The sequence below is a fragment of the Ahaetulla prasina genome, chromosome 9 (assembly GCF_028640845.1).
Source record: "Ahaetulla prasina isolate Xishuangbanna chromosome 9, ASM2864084v1, whole genome shotgun sequence".
In the NCBI taxonomy this organism is placed as follows: Eukaryota; Metazoa; Chordata; class Lepidosauria; order Squamata; family Colubridae; genus Ahaetulla; species Ahaetulla prasina.
Genome location: NC_080547.1, coordinates 18,985,786 through 19,000,617, shown reverse-complemented (window position 1 = coordinate 19,000,617; position 14,832 = coordinate 18,985,786). Strand labels below are relative to the sequence as shown.

At 46.4% G+C, this 14,832-nt stretch overlaps 1 protein-coding gene across 1 annotated transcript in view; it reads left to right on the top strand.

Annotated features, from left to right (window-relative positions):
- The first annotated feature begins 240 nt into the window (after window positions 1–240).
- The window catches only part of ADAMTS15 (ADAM metallopeptidase with thrombospondin type 1 motif 15), a 57,793-nt gene continuing 43,201 nt past the window's right edge, over window positions 241–14,832 (top strand). Inside the window, exon 1 of the mRNA XM_058194327.1 lies at window positions 241–1,507. Coding sequence (XP_058050310.1) covers window positions 509–1,507 — 999 coding nt within the window. The 5' untranslated portion in view covers window positions 241–508. The remainder of the gene's footprint in view (window positions 1,508–14,832) is intronic.

Here is a 14,832-nt window from a genome sequence, read left to right as displayed (position 1 = left end):
GGCGCTGCCTCTTTAAATCCCGGGCGAAAGCGCCGGTGCCGAGCTCCAGCGAGGAACTCCGCGAGCTTCAAGTGGCTGCGGGCAGACCCAATAAGAGCTTTCAGCACCTCCCCTTGGAAACACAAAAAGAAAGTCTGATTACAAACCTTTGGCTCCGTCGGGGAAGAAGAAAAAAAAATTGGCACATGACAGCCCTGTATATAAAGCCTTAACAAGCCCAGCGCCTTTTGGAGAACCCAGGTGCTGGGCGCGGGGGGGGGCGGGCGGAAGAACCGGAGGCGGCGGAGAAGGGAAGGAGAAGGAGAAGGAGAAGGAGAAGGAGAAGAAAAGAAGGAGAAGGAAAAAGAAGCGAAGATGCTTCTTTAAAAGCCGGGCAAGGAACCGGCGGGAGAAACGGGCGCCGGTCCGGGCTCCGGAGCTACCCAGGGACTCTGCCTTCCGCCGGGCGGATGCGCAAGTGACCTCGTCGCCCAGGCGAAGCCAGCTCTCCCTCCGAGCTGGGCGAGCCATGCCGCCTCTCTTGCGGGGCTCCTTCTGGCTGTGCCTGGCCCTGTTGCCCGGCTTGGGCGCTCCGATGCCGACGGAGATCGTGATTCCCATCCGCCTGGATCCGGATCTCAACGGGCGACAGTACTTCCAGCGGGGGGCCGAGGAACCCCCCCAGCCAGGGGCCATCTTCCAGATCACCGCCTTCCAGGAGGATTTCTACTTGAACCTGACCCCGGACTCCCAGTTCTTGGCGCCCGCCTTCGCCACCCGTTACCTGGGCTCTCCAAGGAGGGCTGAGCAGCGGGACTTGCGCCGCTGCTTCTACTCCGGCGACGTCAACTCGGATCGGGACTCCTTCGCCGCCCTAAGCCTCTGCGGAGGGCTGACCGGCGCCTTCGGCTACCGGGGGGCCGAGTATCTCATCAGCCCGATGGGCAACATCAGCAGCACCGAGGGCGGCGGCGGCGGCGGCAGGGCGCTGCGCAACAGCCAAGGGGCGCACCTGTTGCAGCGACGGAGCGCGCCTCGCCACGCCGCGGGCACCTCTCGTTGCGGGGTGGATTCGGCCTCCCACCCGGCTTTGGTGCAAGCCCTGGAGAAGTACAAGGGCTCCGGGTCCGGAGGGACCAAACCGGGCCAGAACGAGACGGGCCGGGGGATGCCCTCGGGGCCCAAGAAGAGCGGCCGCGCCAAGCGCTTCGTCTCCATCCCCAGGTACGTGGAGACGCTGGTAGTGGCCGACGAGTCCATGGTCAAGTTCCACGGCGATGACCTCCAACACTATCTGCTGACCCTGATGGCCACGGCCGCCCGGCTCTACCGGCACCCCAGCATCCAGAACCCCATCAATCTGGCGGTGGTCCAGTTCATGGTCATCGGCCAAGACGACAAGGGGCCCAAGGTGACGGGCAACGCGGCGCTGACCCTGCGCAACTTCTGCGTCTGGCAGAAGAAATGGAACAAGGGCAGCGACAAGCACCCCGAGTATTGGGACACCGCTATCCTCTTCACCAAACAGGTGGGGAGGGGAGGGGGCGGCTCGAGCGGGCCGGAGGGACGGACGGGGAAAGATGGGGACAGTTAAGAACGATCAATAAGTGGGACAACTTTGCCTGCAGAAGTTGTGAATGCTCCAACATTGGAAATTTTTAAGAAAAGGTTGGATAACCATCTGTCTGAAGTGGTGTAGGGTTTTCCTGCCTGGGCAGGGGATTGGACTAGAAGACCTCCAAGGTCCCTTCCAGCTCTGTTATTATGTTATGTTAAGGCGGCTTCGCTCCCTGCGCTCTTGGAGCGGGACTCTCGCCTCCTCGCAAGCTTGGGGGCCCACTTCTCTCCCCCTCCCACCAATAATAATAATAATAATAATAATAATAATAATAATAATAATAATAATAATAATAATAATAATAATAATAATAATAATGTTTTAATTTGTATACCGCCCTTCTCCCGAAGGACTCAGGGCGGTGAACAGGCAAATAAAATACAAACAGATACACCATAATTAAAACAACCCTTAAAAAACTGATTCAAGTATGCCAGAAATTTAAAATAACATTACACCCCATACAAATTACAACAATTTAAAACCCACAATTAAAATTTAAAATTTAAAATCAGGCCAGTCCAGCGCTGGGTGCTTCTGCCTGTCCCCTCCCTCGAGGGCGGCGTGCCTTTGCCGGCGGGAAGGATGTGGGAAGGGGAAGAGGTACTGTCGCCTCTCCCCGCCTCCAGAAGCACTGAGCTCCCCAAGTGTTGGAGAGACCGTCTTCGCAGCGGGGCCGGAGGAGGAGGAGGAGGAGGAGGCGCCGCCGTAAGAATCCAGCTGTGGTGCAGATGATGCAGGCTTCTGCAGGGATGGTAGTGATGAAATCCTCCTTGTTCCCTTGCTGGCCTGGGGTTCTTTCCCGCTTTTTTTTGTTTTGTTTTTAAGCAGCGACTTGATCTCGGAGGCATCATCTCCGTGGAGCAAGGCACAGTGTGTCCATGGAGATTCCCAGTCATCCAAGTCATGGCTGTCCCAAAGGTGCCTTTTAAAAGAGGCAACTGGACTTCCTGGTTTTTCTTTGAAGACCTTTGGCTCAGGGGTGAAATCCAATTTTTTTTTTTACTACCGGTTCTGTGGGCATGGCTTGGTGGGCGTGGTGTGGTGTGGCTTGGTGGGCCTGGCAGGGGAAGGATACTGCAACATCCCCATTACCACCCCACTCCAGGGGAAGGATATTGCAAAATCTCCATTCCCACCCCACTCCAGGGGAAGGATGCTGCAAAATCCCCATTCCTTCCCCACTCCTAGGGGAAGGATACTGCAAAATCCCCATTCCCTCCCCACTCCTGGGGAAAGGATGCTGTGAAATCTCTATTCCCACCCCACTCCAGGGGAAGGATGCTGCAAAATCCCCATTCCCTCCCCACTCCTGGGGGGAAGGATACTGCAAAATCTCCATTCCCACCTCACTCCAGGGGAAGGATGCTGCAAAATCTCCATTCCCACTCCACTCCTGGGGAAAGGATGCTGCAAAATCCCCATTCCCTCCCCACTCCTGGGGGAAGGATGCTGCGAAATCCCCATTCCCGCCCCACTCCTGAGGGAAGGATGCTGCGAAATCCTCATTCCCGCCCCACTCCTGGGGGAAGGATGCTGCAAAATCCCCATTCCCTCCCCACTCCTGGGGGAAGGATACTGCAAAATCTCCATTCCCACCCCACTCCTGGGGAAAGGATGCTGCGAAATCTCTATTCCAACCCCACTCCAGGGGAAGGTTGCTGCAAAATCCTCATTCCTTCCCCACTCCTGGGGGGAAGGATACTGCAAAATCTCCATTCCCACCCCACTCCTGGGGAAGGATGCTGCAAAATCCCTATTCCCAACCCACTCCTGGGGGAGGGATATTGCAAAATCTCCATTCCCACCCACTCTAGAGCCATCCAGAGGTGGCATTTGCCAGTTCTCCAAACTACTCAAAATTTCCGCTAGCGGTTCTCCAGAACTGTCAGAACCTGCTGGATTTCACCCCTGGTTTCGCTTCTCATCCAAGAAGCGCCTTCAGGTCTGACTTCCCTTCCTCACCATCCAGTCAAAGCTGAAGAAGCTTCTTGGATGAGAAGCCAAACGTCTTCCAAGAAAAACCAGAAAGTCGAATTTCAAAGCAGCAACTTTGGGACACGGCATACAGTATGGCATACACGGCATATAAGCAGGGAGTGGAGGAGGAGGAGGAGGAGAGGCTAGTTCTATGTGCTGCCAAAGACCTTTTTCAAAATGTGCCCATTAGGGCTTGAGAGCATCACCTGCTATTGTGGCAGTGTAAAACCTTGCCTGCTTGATAGGGGGAGCAATGGTACAAATTGCTTGTATGGACACTCTTGTAAGAAGAGGTCAGGTAAGTCACCCTGGCTGACTTCATGCATATATCCATCTCTCGTTTCCATGTTAGCAGCATGGAAGAGGTTTGGGCCTTTGATTTCCTCTCGGGTGTTGACTTCCCAGTTGAATCTACCCTTCTCGGTCTTCTGTGTGGCCTCCCATCCTGTAGCTCACTAGATCTGGATGGAATGTCCGCCAGGCAAGGCCAGCTGGGTGCTGTCACTTGGCGGGATGAGCTGTACTATGGGCCAATGACACTCAGAGCAGGAGTAGCCAACCTTGGCAACTTTAAGACTGAGGATTTCAATTCATTTTCAGCCAACCTAGCATGGCTGGCCAGGGAATTCTGGAAGTTGAGGTCCACAGGTCTTAAAGTTGCCAAGTTGGACAGCCTTGTTCTAGAATGTCTTGCTTTGCTGGGAGAAGGCAACAGGTGACTATGGAGATTCTCAGTCATCCAGGTCATGGTTGTCCTAAAGGTGCTTTTTCAAGAGGCAACTGGATTTTCTGGACTTTTTCTTGGAAGACGTGTTCGCTTCTCATCCAAGCTGAAGAAGCTTTCTGCATGAGAAGCAAAACATCATCTAAGAAAAAGTCCAGAACGTCCAGTTGCCTCTTGAAAAAGCATCTTTGAGATGAATAGTTTTTGGAAGGATCATTTCAGGGCTCAGGGTCTTTAACAGCTCACTTCCCGCAAAGCTTACACTTGTGGTTCTCTGCAGCCACTGGTGGTCAATCTGACATGCCTGAGACATTCCTTTTGAACCTAGTTTTGGAGTGGAACATTTCTGGCCCAGTTTGTAGTGAGACCAATAATTAGGTCATAGAAAAAAGGCAGAATTGAAGGAGCTCAAGAAGAATTGACCAAGAGCGACAACAATTGCTAAGAGGATGTTAGAATCTTTCCTTCTTTCCTCCCTCCTGCTGTTAGATCTCCAGTCTGGTAGCTCCATGGATAGACTAGGGATATCTACCATCTCCTGGTCTGAACAGTTCCATCTGTAAATGCAATACAGTAGCGGCCAAAATTGTGGAAACCTTTTGGGAAAAGCGTCTTTTCTAAAACTCGCTCATGAAACCACTTTGTTTTTTGGAGTTGTACCATAAAATTATATGTCAAAGATGGAAAGATAATTGAATCAAGAATGTAATGCAATAACTTTTATGACGGATTTGCTATTAGAATAGCAGTTACAGTAAAAGAAGAAAAGTGAAATGCGTAGAAAAAACAAAACATACAAAAATGATCAATCTTAGAAAAAACGAGATATACAAAATTTTCCCTACGTCAGATAATACCTAGTTGGGTAACCTTTAGCGTGAATGATGGCCTTACAACGTCTTCCCATGGAGTGAACCAAGTCTTTTAGTTCTGCAGCTGTTATAACGTGAAACCAAGATGGAATGATTGGTTCTATTAACTGGGTTTTATTGCTGGGTCACTTCTGACTAACAAGTTTCTTTAGTTGGCTCCATAGATTTTCAATTGAGTTAAGGTTTGGGCTATTCCCAGGCCATTCCAGCAGTGGAATATGATTATTTTGAAACTCCAAAAAAAAAAAAAAGTGGTGTTATTAGCTATCAAACCTCAAAATACACTTTTCCCAAAAGGTTTCCACAATTTTGGCCACTACTGTAGAAGGTTTCTATAGTCTCTCACTTATAGGAGAGACATACAAAGTGGGTGGGAAGAGCCGACCAGGTGAAATGTACACAAGACTTAATTGGTTTGGATTGGAAGACTTTTTTGATGCTTCTTGCAGCTCTACTTCTTCTGCACTTGACTTAGAATAAGCTTAGGCAGCCTGTAGTGTTTCAACTACAACTTCCACAATTTGTTGTCCAAAAGTTTAAAACACCTGAAGGACTTCAGGTTGCGGATTACCCCAAACTTAAGGCCATCCTCTGATCAGATAGCAAGTTTAGGACAAAACATTTCTTTGGGGTAGAATGACTCAGTGAGCTTTCTTGCTACAAAGATTAAGAATTTAAGACGGAGAGCTATGATCTTGTCTCATGTTGTTGTTAGTTGTGAAGTTATGTCTGACTTATCACAACCCCATGGACAATGTTCCTCCAGACCTTCCTGTCCTCTACCATCCTCTGGAGTCCATTTAAGCTCACGCTGACTGCTTCAGTGACTCCATCCAGCCACCTCATTCCTGGTCGTCCCCTTCTTCTTTTGCCCTCAATCTTTCCCAGCATTAGACCCTTCTCCAGTGAGTCTTCTCATAGAACCTCTCTATGGTCAGAAGCAGTTAAGTCCCTCAAGTTACCATTGAGTAGTTTTCCTAAACTTGGGGTTGTAAGGTTAGATGATTGCAACCCTGCTCAATCAGCTCCCCAGGAATGTCTGCAGGACAAAGGAATGATGGGGATTGTAGTACAAACATTTGCTCTAAAATTGGAAAAAAAAACAACAAGCAAGAGAACTGGGCTATATGAAGTTCTTAAGTACTTATTTATTCAGTGCTCTTATTTTCTTATGTATTCAATGGAGTCAGGAAATTGCTTTCTTTTCTAAACTCGCTCAAACAGCAGGATACAACAGCCTCTTCCTTTGGAAAGTCTTTCCAGGAATCTTGATTGAAAGAAGGTCTAAAGAGACTTGAGAGCAACTGAAGACTTTTTCTCTTCCTTCCAAGCATTTCCAACTTCTCTTTTTGGTTTTATTTCCTTTCAAGTTTATTTGTTTTCTTTTTCCAGAAAAACAACAACCATAGAATGAAAAATAGAAAAGAAAAAAGAATATAATAAATAAAAAGAAAAAATTCATAAATAAAATCTTCCACCTTCATCACAAGGATAAGCATTTTTTAAAAATAGGTTTTTACCTTCCTATATCTCATTTCTTACCCATAAAGAAATCCATAAAGCCATGTCATTCAGTCCTGGTCAACAAAATTCCATTAAGGGTTACCAGAGATAACAATATATTTTAACTTTGATCAAATGAACCAACGTTATGTTCCTTCCTTTTACTTTTAACAATCTTGATCTTAAGTCCCTTTGAAGAACAGCCTAGAACTTGATTTCTCTTTATTTTTCCCTTGTCACAAAATTTTCAAAACTTTAACAAGTTCCTTTGTTGAATTCAGTATAGGAAAATTATTCAGGTGACTTGTTATTTGTTTATCCTTTTTAATTACTAAGGCATCAGCTGGTTTCTTTAGTATGTTCAGTGTAACTTTTTTTTTCCTACATCATTCTTGTAGCCTGCCATTTTTAAATCCATTTTCAGATGAATCTCAATCTTGTCTGGCAAAACAGACAAGATCCTCTTCCATAACATCTTTTAAATATAGTCTTCTTATTATCTTCATTGTCTTCAGAGTGCTTTGTCCAAAAATATCCACTTCATTCTACATTAATAAGTGAAATTTAAATTTCTTTCACTAAAAATTGAAGGAAATTCACTGAGTGAATTTAAAATGTGTAAATCCAAAGGTTTCTAATAGCTAAAAAACCCCACTACCACTAGCATTTAGACTTATAGTATATACTGCTCCATTGTGTTTTACAGCCCTCTCTAAGCAGTTTACAAAATCAACATATTGCCCTAGTAATCTGTATGTCCTCATTTTACCAACTTTGGAAGGATGGAAGGCGGAATCAACCTTGAGCCGGTCAGGATCAAACTCTTGGCAGTCGATAGAATTAGCCTGCAATAATGCATTCTAACCACTGCGCCACCGTGGCACAGCAATTAACAAGCAATTTACAAAAACCAGTAGACCCTATTGGGTTATCTCAAGTCTTCCCCTTGTCCAGAGAGCAATGATAAAAAACCAGTTTAGTTGCCCGCTCTTCATTCTGCTGGCATCATTGGCTTTGCTTCTAGTGGAACTGTCTTCAGTTCACCATTTCTTCCCCGGAGGTCTCATTTTTCAGGGGAAGATTTATTTACTGCTGTGGTAAACAACTCCGTTCATCTAATTGCCTGACTCTTTGTCCTTCAAGGGAAATCCTGTAATTTGTTCTTAATTAGAGGAGGATTTGCTACTCTATTCCTTGCCTTGTGGTTTCTTTTCCTTTCATTTGAGGCTTAGGGGAATATCCTTCACAAACCCATGGAGATCAGGGGGTAGAGTGCGGGTGTCATTCAATTGCACCACACGTTAGAAACATGAGAGCCTCACAACTTCCTCCTAGTAAATCCTAAGACCAGTTGTTGGATTTCTTTTTTTTTTTTAGTCCCTCTCTGGTATGGCGCTTCACTTCGCTTCTTTTGCATGGATGCTGACAACTTAAATATACTTTGTGATTGGTCTGTGTGATAGATTCTGGACCAATAGGAAGGCAAGTTCTCAGTCCATATCAACCATCAATAAAGACCCAGAGAGTTTTAGCAATAGCGCCAGTGGTGGGTTTCTACTGGTTCGTCCCGGTTTGGGCAAACCGGTAGTGGCGATGGGAGGCTCTGTTTCCAGCCTCCGGAGGGCCTCCAGGGGGGTGGGGAAGGCCATTTTTGCCCTCCCCAGACTCCCAGAAAGCCTCTGGAGCCCGGGGAGGGCAAAAAATGGGCCTACCGGGCCCATTGTGCCATCACATGCCAAAAGCAGGGGGAGCGCAGGTTGTGTGTGTGTTTGTGTGTGTGTGTGTGCATGCGCAGTGGGGCAGAGTGCATTGAATTATGGGTGTGGGTACACGCGCATGTGACCCCCGCCCCGCGCTCCCCCTGCTTTTGGCACGTGATGGTAAAAAGGTTAGCCATCACTGCCCTATACCATTTTTTATGCAATCTCTTCTTAAAAACATCCAGTGTTGGAGCACCTACAATTTCTGAAATTGTGCCTTATACACTGTAAGCCGCCCTGAGTCTTCGGAGAAGGGCGGGATATAAATGTAAACAAAAAAACAAACAAACCAAAAAAAAAATTATTCCGCAGATTACTGTATTCTTAGTGTCAGGAAACTTCTCCTTAGTTCTAGGTTGCTTCTCTCCTTGATGAGTTTCCACCCATTGCTTCTTGTTCTACCCTCAGGTGCTGTGGAGAATAGCTTGACTCCCTCTTCTTTGTGGCAGCCCCTCAAATATTGGAAGACCGCTATTATGTCTCCCCTAGTCCTTCTTTTCATCAAACTAGATATACCCAGTTCCTGCAACCGTTCTTCACATGTTTTAACCTCCAGCTTTCTAATCATCTTTGTTGCTCTTCTCTGCACTCTTTCTAGAGTCTCAACATCTTTTTTATATCATGGCATAGAACATCATAAAACTACCTTGTGTGCGAGCGGCCACTGCAATTTAGTTGACTACATGGAGACATGATATAGGTCAGGATTTCTTTACTGGAAATGCTCCAGCTTGATAAATAGAGACATGATGGAAGTCACATCTACACATGGAGTTTGCTTAAGCCAGGGCAAACTGGACTAAATTTTGATCCAATGGGTAAGAACTTTAGCCGTCCTCTATTCATTCTACTTACCTAAAACAGGTTGGTTCTCTTTTAAAGGTAAAGGTTCCCCTCGCACATAGGTGCTAGTTGTTCCTGACTCTAGGGGGCGGTGCTCATCTCCATTTCAAAGCCGAAGATCCAGCACTGTCCAAAGATGTCTCCGTGGTCATGTGGCTGGCATGACTAAATGTCAAAGGTGCACAGAACGCTGTTACTTTCCCACCAAAGACGGTCCCTATTTTTCTACTTGCATTTTTTATGTGCTTTCGAACTGCTAGGTTGGCAGAAGCTGGGACAAGTAACGGGAGCTCACCCCGTTATACGGCACTAGGGATTCGAACCGGTGAACTGCCGATCTTTCAATCGACAAGCTCAGCATCTTAGCCATTGAGCCACTGCATCCCTATGGGGTTCTCTTTTAGGCCATGGTAAATGAGAACGATCAGTCAGAGTAGACGGCTATCACGTAGACGTGGATCTGATGTTGGTTTTCAGTGTTCCTTGCTGATTTTTCCATGGGGAGGTAGAACTTTTTTGCTTTTTATTGTATGTAATTTTTTATTAAAACTTTTAAACAAGAAGAGAAACTAATGGAAAGGAAGGGAAAGCAAGCAAGCAAAGAAAAAGCAAAAAAGTGCAGGAAAAGAAAGGCAAGTTGAAGAAAAATAGAAGGAAGGAAGAAGAAAAATAAAAGGAAAAGGCAGAAAATAGAATCTTCCAATAGAATAGAATAGAATAGAATAGAATAGAATAGAATAGAATAGAATAGAATAGATGAAATGGATTGGATTGGAATAGAATAGACTAGAATATTGGAATGAAGAATAGAATAGAATAGAATAGAATTTTATTGGCCAAGTGTGATTGGATACACAAGGAATTTGTCTTTGGTGCATATGCTCTCAGTGTACATAAAAAGACAAGATACATTTGTCAAGAATCATAAGGTACAACACTTAATGACAGTCATCGGGTACAAATAAGCAATCAAGAAACAATCAATATCAATATAAATTGTAAGGATACAAGCAACAAAGTTACAGTCCTACAGTCATAAGTGGGAGAAGGTGGGTGATGGGAACGATGAGAAGATTAATAGTAATGCAGACTTAGTAACTAGTTTGACAGTGTTGAGGGAATTATTTGTTTAGCAGAGTGATGGCCTTCAGGAAAAAACTGTCCTTGTGTCTAGTTGTTTTGGTGTGCAGTGCTCTATAGCATCCTTTTGAGGATAGAAATTGAAACAGTTTATGTGCAGGATGTGAGGGGTCTCTAATTATTTTCACAGCCCTCTTTTTGACTCATGCAGTATACAGGTCCTCAATAGAAGGCAGGTTGGTAGCAATGGTTTTTTTCTGCAGTTTTTTCTGCAGTAGTCTTCACATCAGTACAAGCATACTTTGACCCTTCTCTCTAACATTGCACCATATTGCTCTCCTTTCTACAATCTGTCCTGTCTAATCATCAACATCACAACTCAAAAGAGAACATTAACTTCCCGCCCCCCCCCCAAGTGATAAGCCTATTATTAAGACCGACACTCTACATTCCACAGGCTTCTTTCATTAAAAGGGTATCAAACCCCACCACACGCATTTTTGGAAGGGGCTCAGCTGCTTTGCCAAAGTTCAATGGCGTCTCTATTTGTTTACCCCTCCGTTTAGTTAAAATTTTACCTCCCACAATCTCCCACGGCTGCAAGACCCTTTGTGGTTTGCCAGCATAGCAAGAATTCTAATTGCCCACCAATAACAAAGGAGCAGTTTTCCCTCCCCTCCCCCCAATAAAAATCATAGATAAAAGCATGAAAAGGCCCACCGACCAGCAATAGAAATACGTGGCGACGTCGATAGATCAAAGATGCTCTTAGATAACTTGGCCCTTAATGATCTCCTACAACCCTAATAAGATGGGCATCGTGTGCCTTTCCAATTGAACCCTGTCTGGTTTCAATGGATTTTAGGGGTGGGAGAAAGGAGGGGGTTGGAGAGCTGCTGACGGCCTGTAGGCTGCATGAACTAAACAAAAGGGGGTGAAGAGAAGGTCATTAAGAAACAACCACATCATTGTTCGTTCGAGTGGCAAGACTTGTCAATGAATGTAACTGGCCGTAGTGTTTTGGTGTATGCTGCTTTAGAAGGTGCTGAATGAAGACATGAGACTTAGACATATATTTGCACCAGGGGTGAAATCTACTTACCTTCCCTACCAGTTCAGAAGTGTGGGCGTGCGTGTTACATGGACGCTTGGACCCTCTGTGTATGTGCAAACCTTTCTGCGCATGCGCAGAGGGTAATAAACAGGTAACTTCTTGGTTAAAACCAGGAAGTAATGACAACTGGGCAGGTGGGCGGAGCCTCATGCTACCGCCGCTACCAGTTCTCTGAACCCCCCACTGCCGCTACCTGTTCACCTGAACCGGTAGCATTTCACCCCTGATTTGCACTCTTTTCTCTTCTACGCCACCTAAAAATGAAAGCCAGCACATTTGGGCTGTTCTCCCTCTGCCCATCAGATGCAGGGGACTTCACATGATGCGCCTTACAAGCTCAGTGGGTGAGTCCTTTGCTTTAGCCAAGTGAATCCTGGAAGATTTCCCATCAACCCTAAGAGAGAGAGCCAAATTCTTCCCACTGGCTATCTCACAACACTTTGCAAACGAAGCCACAGAGGTACAACTTTTGGGCTGGTTCGAGAGTTCTTTGCAGAGAAGGAAGGTGATTGTGTTTAAGTCGTAGAAATCAGATCTACAGTTTCCTCCTTTCCTGTAACAACAACAAAGGGAGGAAAAATAATGTTTTTATATAGATAATGCAAAGGTGTCTCATTTTTCCTCCCACTTCTCATTCCGTAGAATTTAATCCTGGAGCTCGTGAGAAATCATGTTGCCTTCAGCGGTGGATTTCACATTTTGCTACTATCGGTTTGTGCACGTGCCTGCCTTCTGCACATGTGCCCGGCCTTCCACGCATGTGCTTTGCTCACACGCGCCTTCCACACATTCACCCGGCCTCAAAAATGTGCCTAAAAAGCTGGGGCAGGTGGGTGAGCCTGCCCATAATTTCCGCTACCGGTTCGCCCGAACTGGTCTGAATTGAACCGCCTGAATACCACCTCTGATCCTTTTTCCCCCCATAAGACTTTCCAGAATAAATATGTCTGGAAACTCAGTAAATGGGACTCAACAAGTTTTGTAGATATCTAGATGTTGTGGTCAGTGAATGGAGAATTGACCTTTAAGTCAGCTTGGGTGCTGTGTCTTGGTTCTCACTAACTGTGGTGAAGAAGTAGGCTTAAGTGCGAGACTGTTCTACTTCAGGATGGAAGGAGGGAGGTGTGATGTTGAGTGGATGTCTTGGACCTATTCAGAGAGAAGACAAGAATAGCATCCTCCTTCGAAATCTAATTATGGAAAGAAAGTTGTTGCATGCAAGAATTTTCTGTCATCTCAGTCTCCTACCCAACTCAACCTGAAAAGTAAAATGATCCAACTCAGCAACGAATTTACCCTTGCACAATATATACTCTGTGTCTGTAGCAGTTAAGTTGGGAAATATCCCTCCATCAACTGAAGGCTCACTATCTCGAGGCCAGGGGTGTCAAATTCGATTTCATTGAGGGCCGCATTGACCTTGGGGGGCCGGGGTGGGTGTGGCCACTCCACATCACTTGTGTCGGGGGGCACCTGAGTGTACCTGAGTGCTCCTGGCAGGCCTGAGCACTCTGCCAACAAAAACAGGCCCCCGAGCTCTGTTTTCGCCTGTGACAGCCTCTTGCAACCCTCTGCCAGTGAAAATGGAGCTCGGGAGGGCTACCTGCAGCCTGCGTGAGCTCCATTTTTGCTGGCAGAGGCACTGCGGGCCAGTCCTTCGCTGTTTCCAGGTGGCCCCAGAGGCCAGATTTAAGGACCCCATGTGCCAGATCCAGTCCCTGGGCCTTGACTTTGACACCTCTGCTCTTGGCTTTGCATGTTTTGGGTAGGAAGCAGTTGGGAACTGGATGAAGGAGTTTGCAAGTATTTGTGAACATTATTGCGATGATTTTACTCTTTAAAAATCTCTCTCTCACACACACTCGCGCCAAATGCCCAGAGAGACAAAGTTTTGAGCCCCATCAACTCATGGCTGTCTCTAGGGGCCATAGAAGGAATACCGCCAAGCTTCATGGAACAACTAAAGCAGTGGTTCTCAACCTTTATAGTGCTACGACCCCTTTAATACAATTCCCCATGATGTGGCGACCCTAACCATAAAATTATTTTCGTTTCGAATTTATCGCGCCTGAAGCCATATTGGCTAGTGATCTGAACTGCTTGCGATTGCCTTGAGGACGGAGGCATTAAAGCGGAGACTCCTCCCCTATTACGTTTATCGCGCCTGAAGCCAGATTAGGCTAGAGATTGGGAGTGATTGCAGCTGGTTTGAGAGGGAGACATCAGAGCAAAAATTCCTCTCTTTTTTAATTCATTGCGCCTGAAGCTGGCTCGTGGAGTCAACCATTGGAGCGCAATTCTTCGACTCGCAAGTATACTTCCCATATTTCCGATGGTTTTAGAGCAAATCGTCATTCAATCCCCAATGGGGTCCCAACCCACAGGTTGAGAACCACTGAACTAAAGCCTTCCTGCTTAAATATATTGTGTGAACACAGTCAGTGTACAATGTTAATCGTATAGCATTGCACTTTTATCAGTGGATTAGAAAGATCTCATCCTTGGCATACTAGGAGGACTGGTTGGGGGTGACAGCATCGTGTGTGGGGAGGATTAATTCCTCCTCATCCATGGGATCTCCAAATGCTTCTGAGATACTTCTCAGAAAGTCATTTGACTCCCACCAATGGAAAGCTTTCCCCCCCTCTCCTACTACCAATTTCAGATAGGGACACGGTGGTTTCAGTGGCTAAGACGCTGAGCTTATCGATCGAAAGGTCAGCAGTTCAGTGGTTCGAATTCCACCACGTAACGGGGTGATCTCCCGTTACTTGTCCCAGCTTCTGCCAACCTAGCAGTTCGGAAGCACGTAAAAGTGCAAGTAGAAAAATAGGGATCACCTTTGGTGGGAAGGTAACAGCGTTCCATGCGCTTTTGGGAGTGAGTCATGCCACATGACCACGGAGACGTCTTCGGACAGCGCTGGCTCTTCGGCTTTGAAACGGAGATGAGCACCGCCCCCTAGAGTCGGGAACAACTAGCACGTATGTGCCAGGGGAACCTTTACCTTTACTTTACCAATTTCAGGGAGGTAACTAAGTCCTGTCAGCATCATGGTTAGGTTGGAGAAGATAGGAAGAACATCTCCTTCAGACCAGATGCAAATTATTTCTGCTTTTTTTATGGTGCTTGCTTTAAATTGTGAAGCTCCTAGACTTCACAGCAAGCCACATAATTAACGCAAGATGTGCTTCAGCTGAGGAGATGGCTGGCCTTCTCCGCTGTCAAGTTTAAAAACCTCACCGCTCAAAAAGAGTGAACGGGTCCTTCCTGCAATTGCGGTGCATATTCGCTGTCTGTTGAAGATACGCGCAGTCCTTGACAGTGGGGTTCAGAATTCCCATTGTGAAGCAAGGTGG